The 13,915-nt window shown below is 50.1% G+C and overlaps 6 protein-coding genes across 6 annotated transcripts; 3 read left to right on the plus strand and 3 right to left on the minus strand.

Moving 5' to 3' along the window:
• Nucleotide 1: 1 nt before the first annotated feature.
• On the minus strand, nucleotides 2-1,579 carry ASPWEDRAFT_45868 (tRNA methyltransferase TRM7). The gene has a single exon (XM_040836641.1). The coding sequence runs from the start codon at nucleotides 1,504-1,506 to the stop codon at nucleotides 229-231; it is 1,278 nt and encodes a 425-aa protein (XP_040683996.1). The 5' UTR covers nucleotides 1,507-1,579; the 3' UTR covers nucleotides 2-228.
• A 175-nt stretch (nucleotides 1,580-1,754) lies between these two features.
• On the plus strand, nucleotides 1,755-4,223 carry mak5 (ATP-dependent RNA helicase MAK5; the record flags this gene model as incomplete). The annotated part of the gene is made up of 3 exons (XM_040833679.1): nucleotides 1,755-2,006; nucleotides 2,069-3,304; nucleotides 3,363-4,223. The coding sequence occupies 3 exons, from the start codon at nucleotides 1,755-1,757 to the stop codon at nucleotides 4,221-4,223; spliced, it is 2,349 nt and encodes a 782-aa protein (XP_040683997.1).
• Nucleotides 4,224-4,571: 348 nt separating this feature from the next.
• ASPWEDRAFT_176986 (uncharacterized protein) lies at nucleotides 4,572-4,880 on the plus strand (the record flags this gene model as incomplete). Its single annotated transcript, XM_040831587.1, has 1 exon — nucleotides 4,572-4,880. The coding sequence occupies one exon, from the start codon at nucleotides 4,572-4,574 to the stop codon at nucleotides 4,878-4,880; it is 309 nt and encodes a 102-aa protein (XP_040683998.1).
• A 143-nt stretch (nucleotides 4,881-5,023) lies between these two features.
• On the minus strand, nucleotides 5,024-5,659 carry ASPWEDRAFT_176987 (uncharacterized protein; the record flags this gene model as incomplete). Its single annotated transcript, XM_040831588.1, has 2 exons — nucleotides 5,024-5,388; nucleotides 5,446-5,659. 2 exons carry the CDS (start codon nucleotides 5,657-5,659, stop codon nucleotides 5,024-5,026), a joined length of 579 nt encoding a protein of 192 aa, XP_040683999.1.
• A 559-nt stretch (nucleotides 5,660-6,218) lies between these two features.
• ASPWEDRAFT_45871 (PaaI family thioesterase) lies at nucleotides 6,219-7,407 on the plus strand. The gene is made up of 3 exons (XM_040836643.1): nucleotides 6,219-6,348; nucleotides 6,407-7,215; nucleotides 7,271-7,407. Exons 2-3 carry the CDS (start codon nucleotides 6,433-6,435, stop codon nucleotides 7,295-7,297), a joined length of 810 nt encoding a protein of 269 aa, XP_040684000.1. The 5' UTR covers nucleotides 6,219-6,348; nucleotides 6,407-6,432; the 3' UTR covers nucleotides 7,298-7,407.
• A 381-nt stretch (nucleotides 7,408-7,788) lies between these two features.
• On the minus strand, nucleotides 7,789-13,650 carry ASPWEDRAFT_32513 (HECT-type E3 ubiquitin transferase UFD4; the record flags this gene model as incomplete). The annotated part of the gene is made up of 7 exons (XM_040833680.1): nucleotides 7,789-7,985; nucleotides 8,042-8,191; nucleotides 8,247-10,709; nucleotides 10,787-12,428; nucleotides 12,490-13,136; nucleotides 13,210-13,307; nucleotides 13,364-13,650. 7 exons carry the CDS (start codon nucleotides 13,648-13,650, stop codon nucleotides 7,789-7,791), a joined length of 5,484 nt encoding a protein of 1,827 aa, XP_040684001.1.
• Between the last annotated feature and the right edge of the window lie 265 nt (nucleotides 13,651-13,915).

Here is a 13,915-nt window from a genome sequence, read left to right on the forward strand (position 1 = left end):
TCGCCTTATAGAATTAATTGCTTTTTTAACCATTCATTGTTTATTCTATGGGTATCTGCTATATACTTTTAGATATGCTTTGCTCCGTATGAAGCAAACTCCGTAGGGACATCGATCGTCTTCTCATCAAAACCAAGGAAATATTCATGAAAACATCGAAAAAAGAACACCATGAGCAAATGCAATATATACACAAGGTGCCCTCCCATGCAATCGGACCAGCAGCTATTATGCTCGCCCCATGGCGCCCAGTTTGGTCTTCCCGTACGCACCACCTTTTTCCTTTCTCATCTCCAAAGCGCGTCGGTAAGGAGGGGCCGTAGGCGGCTGGACAGGATCCAGACTGACATGATCAGGGGGCAGAGCATATGAGGCATCAGAGTCCCAAGCGGAAAGGTCACCGCAAGCAATGAAGGAAGGAATCCACCGGTTTTCAACGGCAAATTTTTCTGATGAGTCATTTTGAGCAGCTGGTTTCGTGATGTGCGAGTCTGGGTGGAGTTTGCGGACTTCGGTTTCATGGCTGGAGTCAGTGGCGGGATTTGCTGCTGTCAGTTTGGTGGCTTGTGTAGAAGCTCCATCGAGGTCCTCGTCCATGACCTCCACACCGACGTTGCCATCAGTTGAGGCAGAACGTGGAGCGGCTGCACCACTGAACAAGGGGTCCTTCAATGCATCTATTCCCAAAACGCCATCGTGGACAGCAGGGGGAATGAATCCTTCACAAACCACGAAGGCCTCCAGACTGCTTGCACGACTACTCCTTGGTTTCGCAACGCTGACTTTCTCGAACACTGTACGAAGCTGTGCATAGAGCAGATCAACATCACGGGCACGGAAAATCTTAGCCACAAATTTGCCTCCGGGTCTCAGGACACCTAGGGCTAGATTCAGCGCTGAGTAGAGCAGCTGCGACTGAATGTAGATGTCCAGATCGTGCAGGCCAGTTACATCGGGAGCACCATCTGAGATGACCAGGTCGACGGGATGTGGTTGTCTTATAGCAGAAGGGGACGATTCAGAAGAATCGTAAGCTCCCGGGTCTAGGGCACGAAGGAGCAGAGGGATGGTGGATGGGTGTGTGATATCCGCTTTCAGAGTGGTAATGCCCTCTAGGGGTGCCATAGGCTGAAGGTCGATGGAGACAATCTTGACGTTCTTTCGAGGCTTCAATTCAGCGGCACTGTCCTTCTCGCTTTCCTCATTCTGCTCCACGGCTCCATTTTTCACCTTCTCCAGCGCTTCCTTTTCCTTTCGCTTTTTCTCAACCCACGCCCGGCGGCCAAAACTCTCTCCTTTGATCAACACTCGACTCAGCACTTGACTCCAACTTCCAGGAGCGGCGCACAGATCGACAACTCTCGTAACTTTCTTCGGGCTCTCGTGTTCGAAAAGGTCGAATTGTTCGTCGATTTGAATGAGCTTGAAGGCGGAACGGGCACGCCAATTTTGCTCTTTCGCCAGTCGGTAGTAGGCATCACGTTTGTCTTTGGAAGATTTACCCATAGCGAAGAATGTATAAATGGGCTTCTCTCGACTGCGGGAATTTCCTGGTAAATATCGTAGAAGTCGGCGTTCAATGGCGGAGTTGAAATCGGACTGCGATTTTCAACGTGGGGGAAAAGACGATAAGATCAAAGGCGGGCAACTTTTTTTCTGCCGCCTTTTTTTCTTTTCGCGCAAAAATAAATCAGCGTCGTTGCAAACCTCGAGAAGGATTCATTATTTGCCTTCCACTTTATTAATCTACAATCATGGGTCAGAAACGTCAAAGAGAGTCCAAAGGACTGAATGACCAGTCTAACAAGAAGAAGAAGGCTGGTAAACCCGACAATGCGACACAGAATGACAACGGCTGGGATGGGTTCATTGGGGTCGATGACCTCGAGTGGAACGAAGTGCCTCTCCCCGATCGAATTGAAGACGCGGAGGGATTTTTCGGGTTAGAAGAAATCGACGGTGTTGATATCGTGAAAACACCAGGCAACGGAGAGATTCGATTCAAGGTGCGTACTGATTTATTGTTGAGTTACGGGTGATTGATGGGCGCATGAGTTGACGAAATCAGGCTGTTTCTGGGAAGCAGAAAGATAATTACCTGAAAAAGAAAGCTTCCAAGGCCAAAGAGCCAGCTTTCGACGACGAATGGTCCGGGTTTAGCGACAATGAGCCGGAGAAAGCGGATGCTCCCCCAGCAGACGAAGCGAACGAAGCGAACGAAGAAGAACCAAACGAGAAGGCTGATGTAAAGGAGGAAAAGGAGAGCAAGGCTGCGAAGAAGCAGGCCAAGAAGGAGGCGGCAAAAGAAAAGAGAAAGGAGGCACAGAAAGCAAAGAAAGAGCAAAAGGCCCAAGATTCCAAGGGGCAGAATGGTCAAAGTATCAAGCCAGGATTGAACTTTGAAGCCCTTCAAGACGAGGAAGAGGATGATGGCGCCGATGTATCTGCCTGGGACTCATTGGGTCTTTCACCGGAGATTCTCACCAGTCTTTCGAAGATGAAGTTTAGCACACCGACCGCAGTTCAAAACACTTGCATTCCTCATATTTTGAACGGCCACGACGTCGTTGGAAAGGCATCTACTGGTTCCGGTAAAACACTAGCATTCGGCATCCCTATTCTCGAACACTACCTGGAGCAAAGACGAAAGAACCCCGAGGAGCAGACCGATAAGAAGGAATCGACTCCGATTGCACTGGTGCTATCTCCCACCAGAGAATTGGCGCACCAGCTGGCGGACCACATTGGTGCTCTTACGAATAATGCCCCCGGCACGGATGCGCGAATTGCACTTTTGACTGGCGGTCTTTCGGTTCACAAGCAACAGAGACAATTGATTGGGGCTGATATTGTCATCGGAACACCAGGTAGAGTGTGGGAGACTCTCAGCACAGGACAGGGATTGATGGCAAGGATGCAAAAAATCAAGTTCCTCGTTGTGGATGAGGCCGATAGACTCCTTAGTGAAGGTCACTTCAAGGAAGTCGAGGATATCCTGAGCTCCCTGGACCGAGTCGAAGAAGACGATGATGCAGAGGAAGAAGAAAAGGAAGAGCCCTCTGACAAGGTGGAGAGACAGACACTTGTCTTCTCGGCTACCTTCCACCGCGATTTGCAGGTGAAGTTGGCAGGTAAAGGGCGCTGGACTGGAGGTGACGTGATGGACCAGAAAGAGTCCATGGAGTATCTCCTTCAGAAGCTCAATTTCAGAGAAGAGAAACCCAAATTCATCGACATGAACCCGATTTCACAGATGGCTGAGGGTCTTAAGGAGGGTCTAGTTGAGTGTCCTGCAATGGAAAAGGTAAGCTACCGTCAATAGGTCTTCTCAAAACAAGGATCAGAGCTAATAAGTCGATTAGGACCTCTACCTCTACGCACTCCTTCTCTACAACCCCAAGCACCGGACACTAATCTTCACCAACTCCATCTCCGCCGTCCGTCGACTCACCCAATTCCTCCAGAATCTGAAGCTCCCTGCCCTTGCCCTCCACTCGTCCATGATCCAGAAGGCTCGACTCCGCTCCGTTGAGCGATTCTCCTCCCCAACCGCCGACCCTAGCTCCATCCTAGTTGCAACTGATGTTGCCGCACGTGGTCTCGATATCAAGGGCATCGACTTCGTTGTGCATTACCACGCTCCTCGCACGGCAGACACCTACGTGCACCGATCCGGTCGTACCGCACGTGCTGGTGCATCCGGAAAGAGTGTCATTATCTGTGCCCCCGAGGAAATGGTCGGTGTTGTCCGTCTCGCTGCCAAGGTGCACGCCAGCTCCAAGGATACCTCGACAAAACGCTTGCCGCTCGAGTCCCTTGAGCTAGACCGTCGGGTTATCTCTCGCATCAAGCCCCGTGTGACACTCGCCTCTCGCATTGTGGATTCCAACATCGCCAAGGAGAAGGTCTCCGCCGAAGAAAACTGGCTGAAGGCCGCAGCTGAAGATCTCGGTGTTGACTATGACAGCGAGGAATTCGATGCCGCTCAGGGTATGGGCCGTGGACGCGGCCGTGGTCGTCACGAGCGAGAGAAGAAGCAGGGCAGTATCACCAAGGGTGAGTTGGCTGCCATGCGAGCCGAGCTGAGGGAACTGCTTTCCCAGCGTGTGAATGTTGGTGTTAGTGAGCGGTATCTGACTTCCGGGAGAGTGGATATCGAAGCACTGCTGCGGGGAGAGGGTAACAATTCGTTCCTGGGACAAGTTGATCCGTTGGAGTTTTGATTTGGGTATGAATGTATTATACCATGGTTCGTCTAGTTTAGGCTGTATATATGAATTTGTTGGTTTTATGATTCCGATAGACTTAAAATTTCATGTCATCGCCCTTTGATTTCATTATCCACACTTCGACTATTGAAAGGAACTCATATTCAGTCTCAAGCTCAAGCATAATAAAGACGAACATGTTCGGTCATATTGAAAGTGTTTCACATCTCCGCGTCGTGTAGACGCACCAGAGAGACGAAGGGAAAGCAAGAGCATGATACACAGTCCTCGAAGATCTTCAAACCCTTACAATCGATTATATCGACATTCACCACACGCTCGTAATAGACAATATTCGCACTCATGAATGTAGAAAAGCAACAAATGGCGACACTCCTGACAACGGTGCCGACCCCCGACACGCTTCCATTGCCCATCATGTTCGCACTCGTGCCTTTCCCTCACTCGTTGTACCATCTGCTGTACCTGTGCCTGCCCAGCGGGTTGTTGACCAGGCAATCTATCACGATTGGCGAGTTCTTGGGCTTGATCAACAAGTCTTTCTTCATCCTAGAGTTCACAATCGCAGGTTTGCCAGACGGCGCTGCAGACGTAGCAGAATTCGGCACCACAGCGACAGCTATACATGAGTGGATGCGGTTAGTATCATAAGCCAAGAAGATAGGGAAGAGAGTCGGGTAAATAGCAGAGCACGTACGTAATATGGTTACAGCCAGTGTTCAACTCGACGAGAGTTCTGCATCGATAGCATCTTTGCCAACCTTTTGTCACCCCCAACCGCAGAGCCTCCTCATCTAACACGTAACGACATTCAACATGACAAGGTAAGAAAGAATGTACTTGGAGCAGGCAGAATTCGAACAATACGTTGACTTAGGGTCGGTACGCTCCAGGCACTTTTCATGGAATCTGTTCACGAAGTCGTCTCCTACTAGATGTCGAACTGTAGAGATTGGAATTGGAACACGGCAACAGCGGGGAGGGAAGAGCGTCTCGTCTATAAGGGCACTGTTGAATAGCTTTGCGGCGCAAGTTCCACAGTAGTTGTGCGAACACTGGGCTCTGATCGTGTTGGCGATTGCAAAGTTTTCAGTGCAAGATATACACTGCACTCTCACCCCATCTGGGATGACATGACTCGATGGCTGGTTGGAATTGGCTTTTATTACCGGGAATATCAGTACGAGTCCGGGGAGGAAGAGTTGATGGGGCATACCTGGCTGGTCTTGGTGTAATTCATGGCCCTCTCCAAGACGAATGGCAAGGTCACGATCTAGTCTAAGGGCCTCATACTGTTCTATCTCCTGTTGCCAGGCCTGGAGAGCCAGGTCCTGGTCCGAGAGAGCTTCTGGCTGCTCTCCTCTTTGCTGCTCTCGGGCTTCTGCGACTTGCTCGCGGAGGAAATCTAGGATGGGAGTAATGTTATCCATATAGAAGAAGTAGAGTAAAGATGGGCCAAAGTAGAGAAATTAGGTGGGAAATAAATTGAGATCAAGTTGGAGTTGAAGGAAGAGGAAGATGAAGAGGGAGAGGAAGAAGGAGGGAGAGAGAAGAACTTGAGGGCAAACAGGGTCAACAACACAAGAGATAGAATTGAATGCGAGAAATCGACTAGAAGAACAAAAGACAACTTCTTGTTCCTTGCCTAAAGAATACTCTGCAGCTATTTCTGACAGCCATTCTCATATTTGTGGGTTTCTTCGACAGTATCTTTCTACTAAACAGCACACCATACTGGTCGTGAAAAGCTTCAAGTCTGCATTGCCCAAGTATCGAGGTAGTAAATACCTAGATCTACTCCTAAACGATGTCCGACCTGCAAGAGTCGCCATTTAGGGATCAAGAGCATGTCTTCTCTTTGGATATAGATGAAATGACGCTATTCGGAACTGCCAATCGCTTATCCACTTTTCGGGTTCCACCGGCGATCAGATTCTGTTTCTCTTCGTTCTTTTCGTGTCTCCATTTTGATTAATTTTTCATTTATTTCCCTGCCGCTTTTCCTCTTTGGGCGCTGCGATCCCTGTTCGTTTTTTATTTCTTCTCTTCAACGCTTTTTGGATCTGCATCTTTTCCCACGTGGGTTTATTTTGGAATCAAAATTAGGTCTTTTTGACAGGTGAGCTAAACGCTAACAATAAATTCAGTATAAAGAAGATCCAACTAACCGTCTCCAGAGTCAATACTCAATATAATAGCAAAAATGTCTTTCCTCACCAAAACTCCTCGACTCCTCCGAAAACCGGCCTTTGGAATAGCTTCACTTCGCAGCGCCTTTCCTCAACAACAGCAACAGCAACGCTCCGTGAAAATCGCCGCTGCAGTCCACGATGATATCTCTTCTACATCTACATCTTCATCCTCCTCATCTCCATCTCCATCTTCAACGCCAGGGAAAGAACCCTTCCTAACTCCCACCCCCGCCCAACAACAACACAAAATCGACACCGTCATCTCCAACCTCCCCATCGTCCAATCCCTCCGCCATGATCATACTTTCAAAGAGTCGCGTCCACACCTCACCATGCCCCCCGCTCTTCGCGGGACTCACTTTGTCGGAGGCGCCATCACCGGGTCCGGGAAGGTCACTGTAGCTCCGTACATGTTTACCTCGAAGAAGTCGTCTACCACCAACGCCAACACCCGGGTGGTGTCGCTTTTCCACATTGGGTCGGAGCTTTGTGGACATCCGGGGTTTGTGCATGGCGGCCTGCTCTCGGTTATGTTTGATGAGGCTTTTGCGAGGTGTGTGTCTGCTTCGTTCCCGAGTGGGTTGGGCATGACGGCGAATTTGAATGTGGATTTTCGGAAGCCTGCCACCCCGGATCGGGTGTATGTGCTTCGCGCTGAGACGGTCAAGGTCGAAGGACGGAAGGCTTGGGTTGAGGGGAAGATGACTTGTTTGTCGGCTGTGGGGAGGGAGGACAGTGAGGCTGTCATGGTGGCTGAGGCTAGGGCTTTGTTTATTGAGCCTAAGTTTGCAGAGGTATGTTTATCTGGGTATCCCATTTGAGGAATCTTTGCTGACTTTATTTATGCAGTCCATGGTTCCTCTTTACAGAAACTGATCTGGCGTGATGACTTGTTGATTTTTGAATACCCATGTTTGTATAGACTATAGACCATAAGAGATAGAAATAGAAATAGCAATAGAGATAGAGATAGAGATAGATAGACCAATTAGCTTAATAAACTTCATCTACACACATATACAAAGCCATGTACTTTCATTCCTATCTAAAGAATTATGAAACTGTTCGAGTCTCCATCCCAAGCAAGGAAAATAACAACATGGAAAGAATCACGAAAAGATACAACCGAACTGAACAGGCCGGCAAATGAACAGAACAAAGCCGGCGATTCACTCATGCCATCATTAAAGAAAAAGAAACCGCCCACCGCCATCAGATAAAGGGTATGTTACTAGCTACTGTACCAACGATTGCTGCTGTATCTTTTTTGATGAAACACACAAAAACAAAAACGAGAGCGATATGGGATAAAAATGCATGAAAGAGGGGTATGGAACAACCAAGAAGACGACTCCGATAATCCGCAATCACGACAGATGGAAGGCTCCCTGGCCTTCTTTGATCGCCACGGACAACCGTTCTCGAAGAACATCCAAGCTGCTGTAGTCGGGCAACTTGAGGTAATTCACGCACGTCATGACACTGGGCAGATAGTCGTCTGGCGTGTATGGTGGTTCGCTGGGTCGGCAAACGACTGTAAAGATGGGTATGAGACTCTTGAAGCCTAGCGATGAAAAGTTAGCATATTGATACTTGAGATAGCGGTTTTCTCTTTCTTACCTCCAATTGGAAGCTTTGGACTACCCGTAACAAACTGTAGGAAGTCCCGTCGTTGTTGCGTGCTCAGCTCACTCATCGTCTGGAGCAAGTTTCGCACACTCCTGCTGTCCATGTTGAAACCATGGTCTGCTTTAATCGAGTCCATAAGAGCTAGATAAATACTGTTAGCGGAATACTCAGGTCATTTCCATGGTGATGCACTTACTTTCAATTGACCAATCTTCTTCTACCCGTCCAAACAGCATAACAAGCTCGCTGGGGGTAAAGGCCCGGAGGGCCGAGTAAGGGAATACTTGAGAGAATCCCGTTCGGAATGCTTCCACTTGGCGTTGAACGCCGCTACCCAAGGTCATATCAACCACCCGGTCCACATACAAGTCAACGTTTTCTATTGTGACGGAAACATTGGAACCATCATTGACCAGCTCGATTGAAGGATATCCTGGCAAAGTGAAGTCCAGGCTTAGGTCTTCGACCTTCACTCCATCAATCTCAACATCAAGGAGAGCTTGCGCCTTTTGAGCGGCGGAGAGCGCCTTATTTTGGTCAATGGCAATCTTGGCATTGGCAAATCGCTTGAGGAGAAGTAGAGAGTTGGCAAGATCCTGATCAACTGCCTTAACTGTTCCGAGTGATGGCGCAACAAAAGATGAGCTATCGGCAATTCTAAAGAAAGCTGGGTTGAAAGAAACATCGATGATTCTGGAGTCCAGCATCGACCGGGCAACAAATTTGCCCAGAATCTTGAACAATTGCAACTGTTTCTTCCCAGATTCTTGAGACGCCTGCTCTTCGCTCATGGGAGACGGGAATAGACCACGCTTTCCAAAAGCATACTCAGAGTCATTCATGCAATCGTTTTCTCTCCAGATCTTAAGCTTCTTCTTGGAGAACTCCTTGGAAACAGTGGAGTAGAACTCCAAAGTAGGGCCCAGTCCTGTACCAACTTCCTCAAAATACTCCACCTCAAGTATACTGGGCGACGATCCATAAAGCTCCATTACCTTCATCGCAGATTCTAGAATGCGAGTTCTCGAGATCCGCACCTTTTGTCGCTGGAGTCGTCCAAGGAATGGCCGTTCCGCGTGACGGTCCATGCGGCTGTCGTTTTCATTCTGGGAGTTGTGCCATCTCATCATCGCTCGTGAATAACCAAAGGCTGTCGACTGCAGGAATAGGTGACGTGTCTCGAATGGGAAAAGGAAAGCAAAGACGCGAGCGAGATCCTCACTCCAGCTAGGAAGGCAGCTGCTAGCAACAATCAATGGCTCCTCCAGCTGTCGATTGAGCTTGGCGGTAAGCTTCGTGTTAATAAACTGGGCCAATGACTCTGGCTTGAGTGCGATCAACTCCTTGGCTTCAGCTATGATATCATCAAGAGTCACATTCATTTGGTGGAGAACGCGCAGCAGGCGAAGAATCGAGGATGTGATCGAGTCTTTGTCGAGCGATGGTGGCATAGCGAGACTGTCGCCCTTCGACGAGGCTTCGGAGAGGCTGGAATTGAGCGTAGAAGGCTCCGCAGGGGGTGGTCCTGGCACCCGCTTGAATTGAACAGTATGAACAGCGGACCAAACGTTCCGTGCGTTGGATTCCACCTGCTCACGATTGTGGTGGACGGCGCGATAGATTGTTGTCTCGCTTGAAACCGGGTTGCCATCTACACTAAATTCGAGATGCCAGTCCTGAGGGGGAGAAGCCATGGCGGCGGCATACGAAAACGGACGGCCAGCCATGGCCAACGAGCTGCTGCTTCCCATTTGATTCAACGCAGAGCCGGGTGCTGACGACGACGACTTGGACGCTGGTGTAGACTGAGATGGGGTTGCGACACGAGTCCCATCTTCCTTCCGAGCAGTCACCTTGCCCGTGGAAGCCACTTCCATGTTAACAGCAGTCGGGTCATGAACGTTGTCATCGGAGAGGTCGTCATCCAGATCATCCACGATAGCATTGAGAGCATCATCCTCATCACCATCGTCGTCCTCTTCCTCTTCCTCTTCGCTCAATTGCCTTTCGTCTGCACATTCCAATGGCTCCTCACCGTTTTCTTCCTCTGTCTGAGCAGGTTGGTGTCGACCAGACCTCCTGGGCCTTGTTGGGCGCTCTCGGTTTTCGGCCGTTGAGTCTTTCGTGCCAGCGTTGGAATTGTCTGCTTGGGGAGGTTGGTTGGTACTCGTGGACGATCGTAGCGGGTTTGAAGTTTCACTGCCTGGCAATTCATTGCCACCGGCAAGCTGATCTCGAAGCCGTGCTGCATTGGCAATCTGGGACAGAATCGTATCACGGGTGCGCGACGGTCTTGGGCGGTCTGACAGGCTGATCCTCGGGTGAAGGAAGTCATCCAGGGACTTGAAAGTCGCGATGGCATGGATAGAAACCATAATGTTTCTGTATGCACGGGGTATTTCGGATTCATCATCTGCTACCAATTTGAGTCTCAGCTGCTTGCCCAGCATGTAGGCTGCATTGCTCCGTGTGTTCTCCAGTGAGTTGTGGCTGACAGTAAGCACTTCATAATGCTCAGTCCGGCTGAGCAGGTCCTGCAGCTTCTGGATTAGCACACTAAATGGTGTAGTGGCAGTACTCTGGCTTTGGGCCTTTTCAGAGATTCTTGACCCCATGAACGCCTGCAGAAAAGCAGCACGGGCCTCACGCATGGATGCGGCTATTGAAAACGATGTACAAGATTAGCAACAGCAATAAAATAAAATAATGGAAAGCTTCGCATTTCAAAAGACCCACATTGAAAATCACCAAAGACATCCAGAAGGACTTTGATGATGTTTGAATTAAGCAGTTCAGAGCTGGTCATACTTTCCAAGGCATCACCGTCGAAATATGAAGCCAATTTTTTGAACAGCGGAAGGCCATTTCCATCTCCGTTGCCAAAATAGCAAGTTTCTATCTCTGCAGCCAGGGCCTGCAATTTATTCAGGATCTCAAGCGCTTTGTCCCGAACGGCATAGCCGTTGCTGGCCTCGTAGACTTCAAGGAAAGCACGAGCATCACGGATGACGAGATCCTTGATAGCGTTGTCCATTTTGGCGAAGAGAATTTGGCCGGAGAAAGAAGAAGAGCTTTCGGAGTCCGACATATCCTCATTATCTTCATCCCTATCGTCATCTTGCTCGTCGTCTTCATCCATCGCGTCATTACCGTCAAAATCAGCTGGAGCACCATCCTCTGGGGTGCCATCTCCCTTAGCGGCGTCACGATCAGTTGCATTGGGCTCCTGATGAGTATTGTCGGATGAGCCCGTGGCAGCGGCAGCGGGCGAGTCACGGTGTTGTTTTTCGGTTGACAAGGGGCCCTCTGCTAGTTTTACAATTTCGGATATGACGCCCTCACGATGGAATTGGTGTTGATAGACATTTTCGAGCCTCTGGAACAGAAGCTCGGCGCACCTCAGAGCTGACGAGACCAATGACGGATGGTCTTTCTGTGACAGAATAGAAGCAAGGAACGAGGCATACGGGACAGTGCGCAGAGCTTCTTCTACTACAGTAGCATCTAGGTTATGAAGCATCTTTAGCTGAGCGATAAGAACCTTCTGTCGAACCCCAAGATTGACAGTGCTAGAGTAAGCATCAGTCAGAGTTGGTAACAAAATCATGGCAAACCGCTTGAGTTCAGTCTTGCAATCCATCAAGAGAGACCGTCTTTTCTCGAGCAATTCCTTCGCTTTCGGCGACTTCGACCCAACATCCATATTGCTGTCCAGATAGGCACCCAGCATACCGTCCGCTTGCTGGCCCTGTCGGCTTGGAACTCCAGGTAGAAGCTCACAAATGACATTGAGGGTCTCGAATACCTGTTCCCTTGGGCGATGAATTAAAGCTTGCATGACGAGCACGCTGTCCATCTTGACTGCGGTGTTCTCCACGCTCTGGGGCGGAGAAACCCCGGTAAGAATTTGATACAGGGTATCGACCACTTCCATCTTGAGCAGCTCGACTGACAGACGGGGGCTGGCTTTGGATACGATGGCAAGAACACGAAGGAACTGGGTGTGGATGTGCGGTCCGATCAGGTTTGTAGTGCCAGGAAGCAGGAGACGAAGTACAGCTTTCAGCATTGCGGGCTCGATCAGCTCCTCCAACTTTTCCGGCTTGTGTTTGAAACTCTCCACAATTCGGGACACACACAGACAGCCTTGCTCAACAACCTTGGGATCATTGCTGGAAAGCACGTTGAGAAGGGTCGGCATCACGTCGCGAACAACCGGGAACGCGTCGTGAGGGAGATTGCGGCAACAGTTGGCAGCCGTAGTCACTGCAGTACGCTGAGTGCTGGTCGGGAAGAAATCCAAATATGTCAAGCAAGCTGTCAGTCCGCCTTCTCTCACGATGGATGCAGGGAAGTCGACAGAGATCTTAGCAAGGGTCTGGTTAAGAATTAGCTTTCGCGCATCCTATTCCTGGTTTGAACCAGAATGTTTCACTCACACTGAGGGCTTGCTCGGCCAGATCGATGAATTGGATATCAAGGAGCTTCTGGCACAAGATCGGCACTGCCCCTCCGTAAACAACATTCGCCACAGAGCCTCTTAGGGCCTCCATCAAATTAGCCAGGCATCGACAAGCAAGCAGCATTATCTCTGGGTTTTCTTCTCCAAAATCGTTAGGCTGCATCAAGGAAACCAGCTCCTTTACGTAGGGATCTGGAGAGAATTGGCCGGACAAGTTGTCTTCGTTTGAAACAAGAAGAAGATCAGACAGCTCTTGCAGTGCAATCAGTTGGATGGAGGGGTCGTCTTTCATTCTCAGGTTGGAAAGGATATCTCGGAGGCGAGAGGACATGCCCGACATCATGCCGCTGAGTGCACGCAGGGTACTTTGGAGGCCCAGGGGGCTCCGGGACCCAAACAAGCTATTGTGAAAAGGATCTCCATCGTCATCGTCGTCGTCATCATCGTCGAGGACAGAAGGATTTGTGCCATCGTTGCTTTCACTAGGTGGGGATGGATCCCGTTCCTCTTTTTGATCTGGGCTTTCTAACTCCTCTTCCGCTTCTTTCATGATCGTATCGGGGTTAGTCCTGGTCTGTCGCTTCTTTTGTCGACGCGGGGGAGATTGTGTTGTTGACAAGCGTTCTGGTAAAGAGATAGACAGTCAATATGCGAACCGTATTTAATGCTTTTTTGTATCCCTCACTCGAAGCCTTACCCTGCGATACTTTTCCATTTCGGCTAGACTTGCGTCTGGATTGTGGAGGCGAGGATATTGGGTTTCTCGAGGGATCCTCCGTGGGATGCGAAGATGGACTAGGGGGCATCTTGTTAGCCACTGCCATACGATGTACCTCGGGATCAATACTCACCCGGGTTGGGACATAGCGTTGCGGTTTCGGGTACCACGGCGGGGACCAGCGGGCGCGGCAGCCGTCTCGGGGGGAGGTGCAATCCGCTGTCTCTTGGCTCTCCGGGGTGGGGAGGGGGGATTTGGCTGTTGTTCCGGGGCGTCGAGGGAACGATCACGTCGAGTCGAGGCCTTGCGCTTCCGGGACGGAGCCGAACCAGCGGCGGGAATCGAGGGAGAGGGGCCGGAGCCGGCGGACGAGGTGTCTGCAGCGAGTCGTGCGGCTGAACGAGTAATTCTGGAGGACATGAGAAGCTGACTCTTTCCGGTAGGTGAGAGAGAAGAGAAGGCGAATGCAGGGTGAAAAGAAGAACGAATGGTGTAGTGAAGAAGCAGCGCCCATCCAAACAGGGCTGAATCAGGGCACAGGAAGAGGGAGAGACAGCAATGATGGGATAAAGCAGGATAATGAGATCATCCGCCGAAGTCTTACTGCCGGGTCCTCAGGGAGATGGAACCTGGCCGCAACCACGATGGAAAGGTGATGGGATCAAGTGTTGAAGACGAAAGGAGA

The sequence above is a fragment of the Aspergillus wentii genome (genome assembly GCF_001890725.1).
Source record: "Aspergillus wentii DTO 134E9 unplaced genomic scaffold ASPWEscaffold_9, whole genome shotgun sequence".
NCBI lineage: Eukaryota > Fungi > Ascomycota > Eurotiomycetes > Eurotiales > Aspergillaceae > Aspergillus > Aspergillus wentii.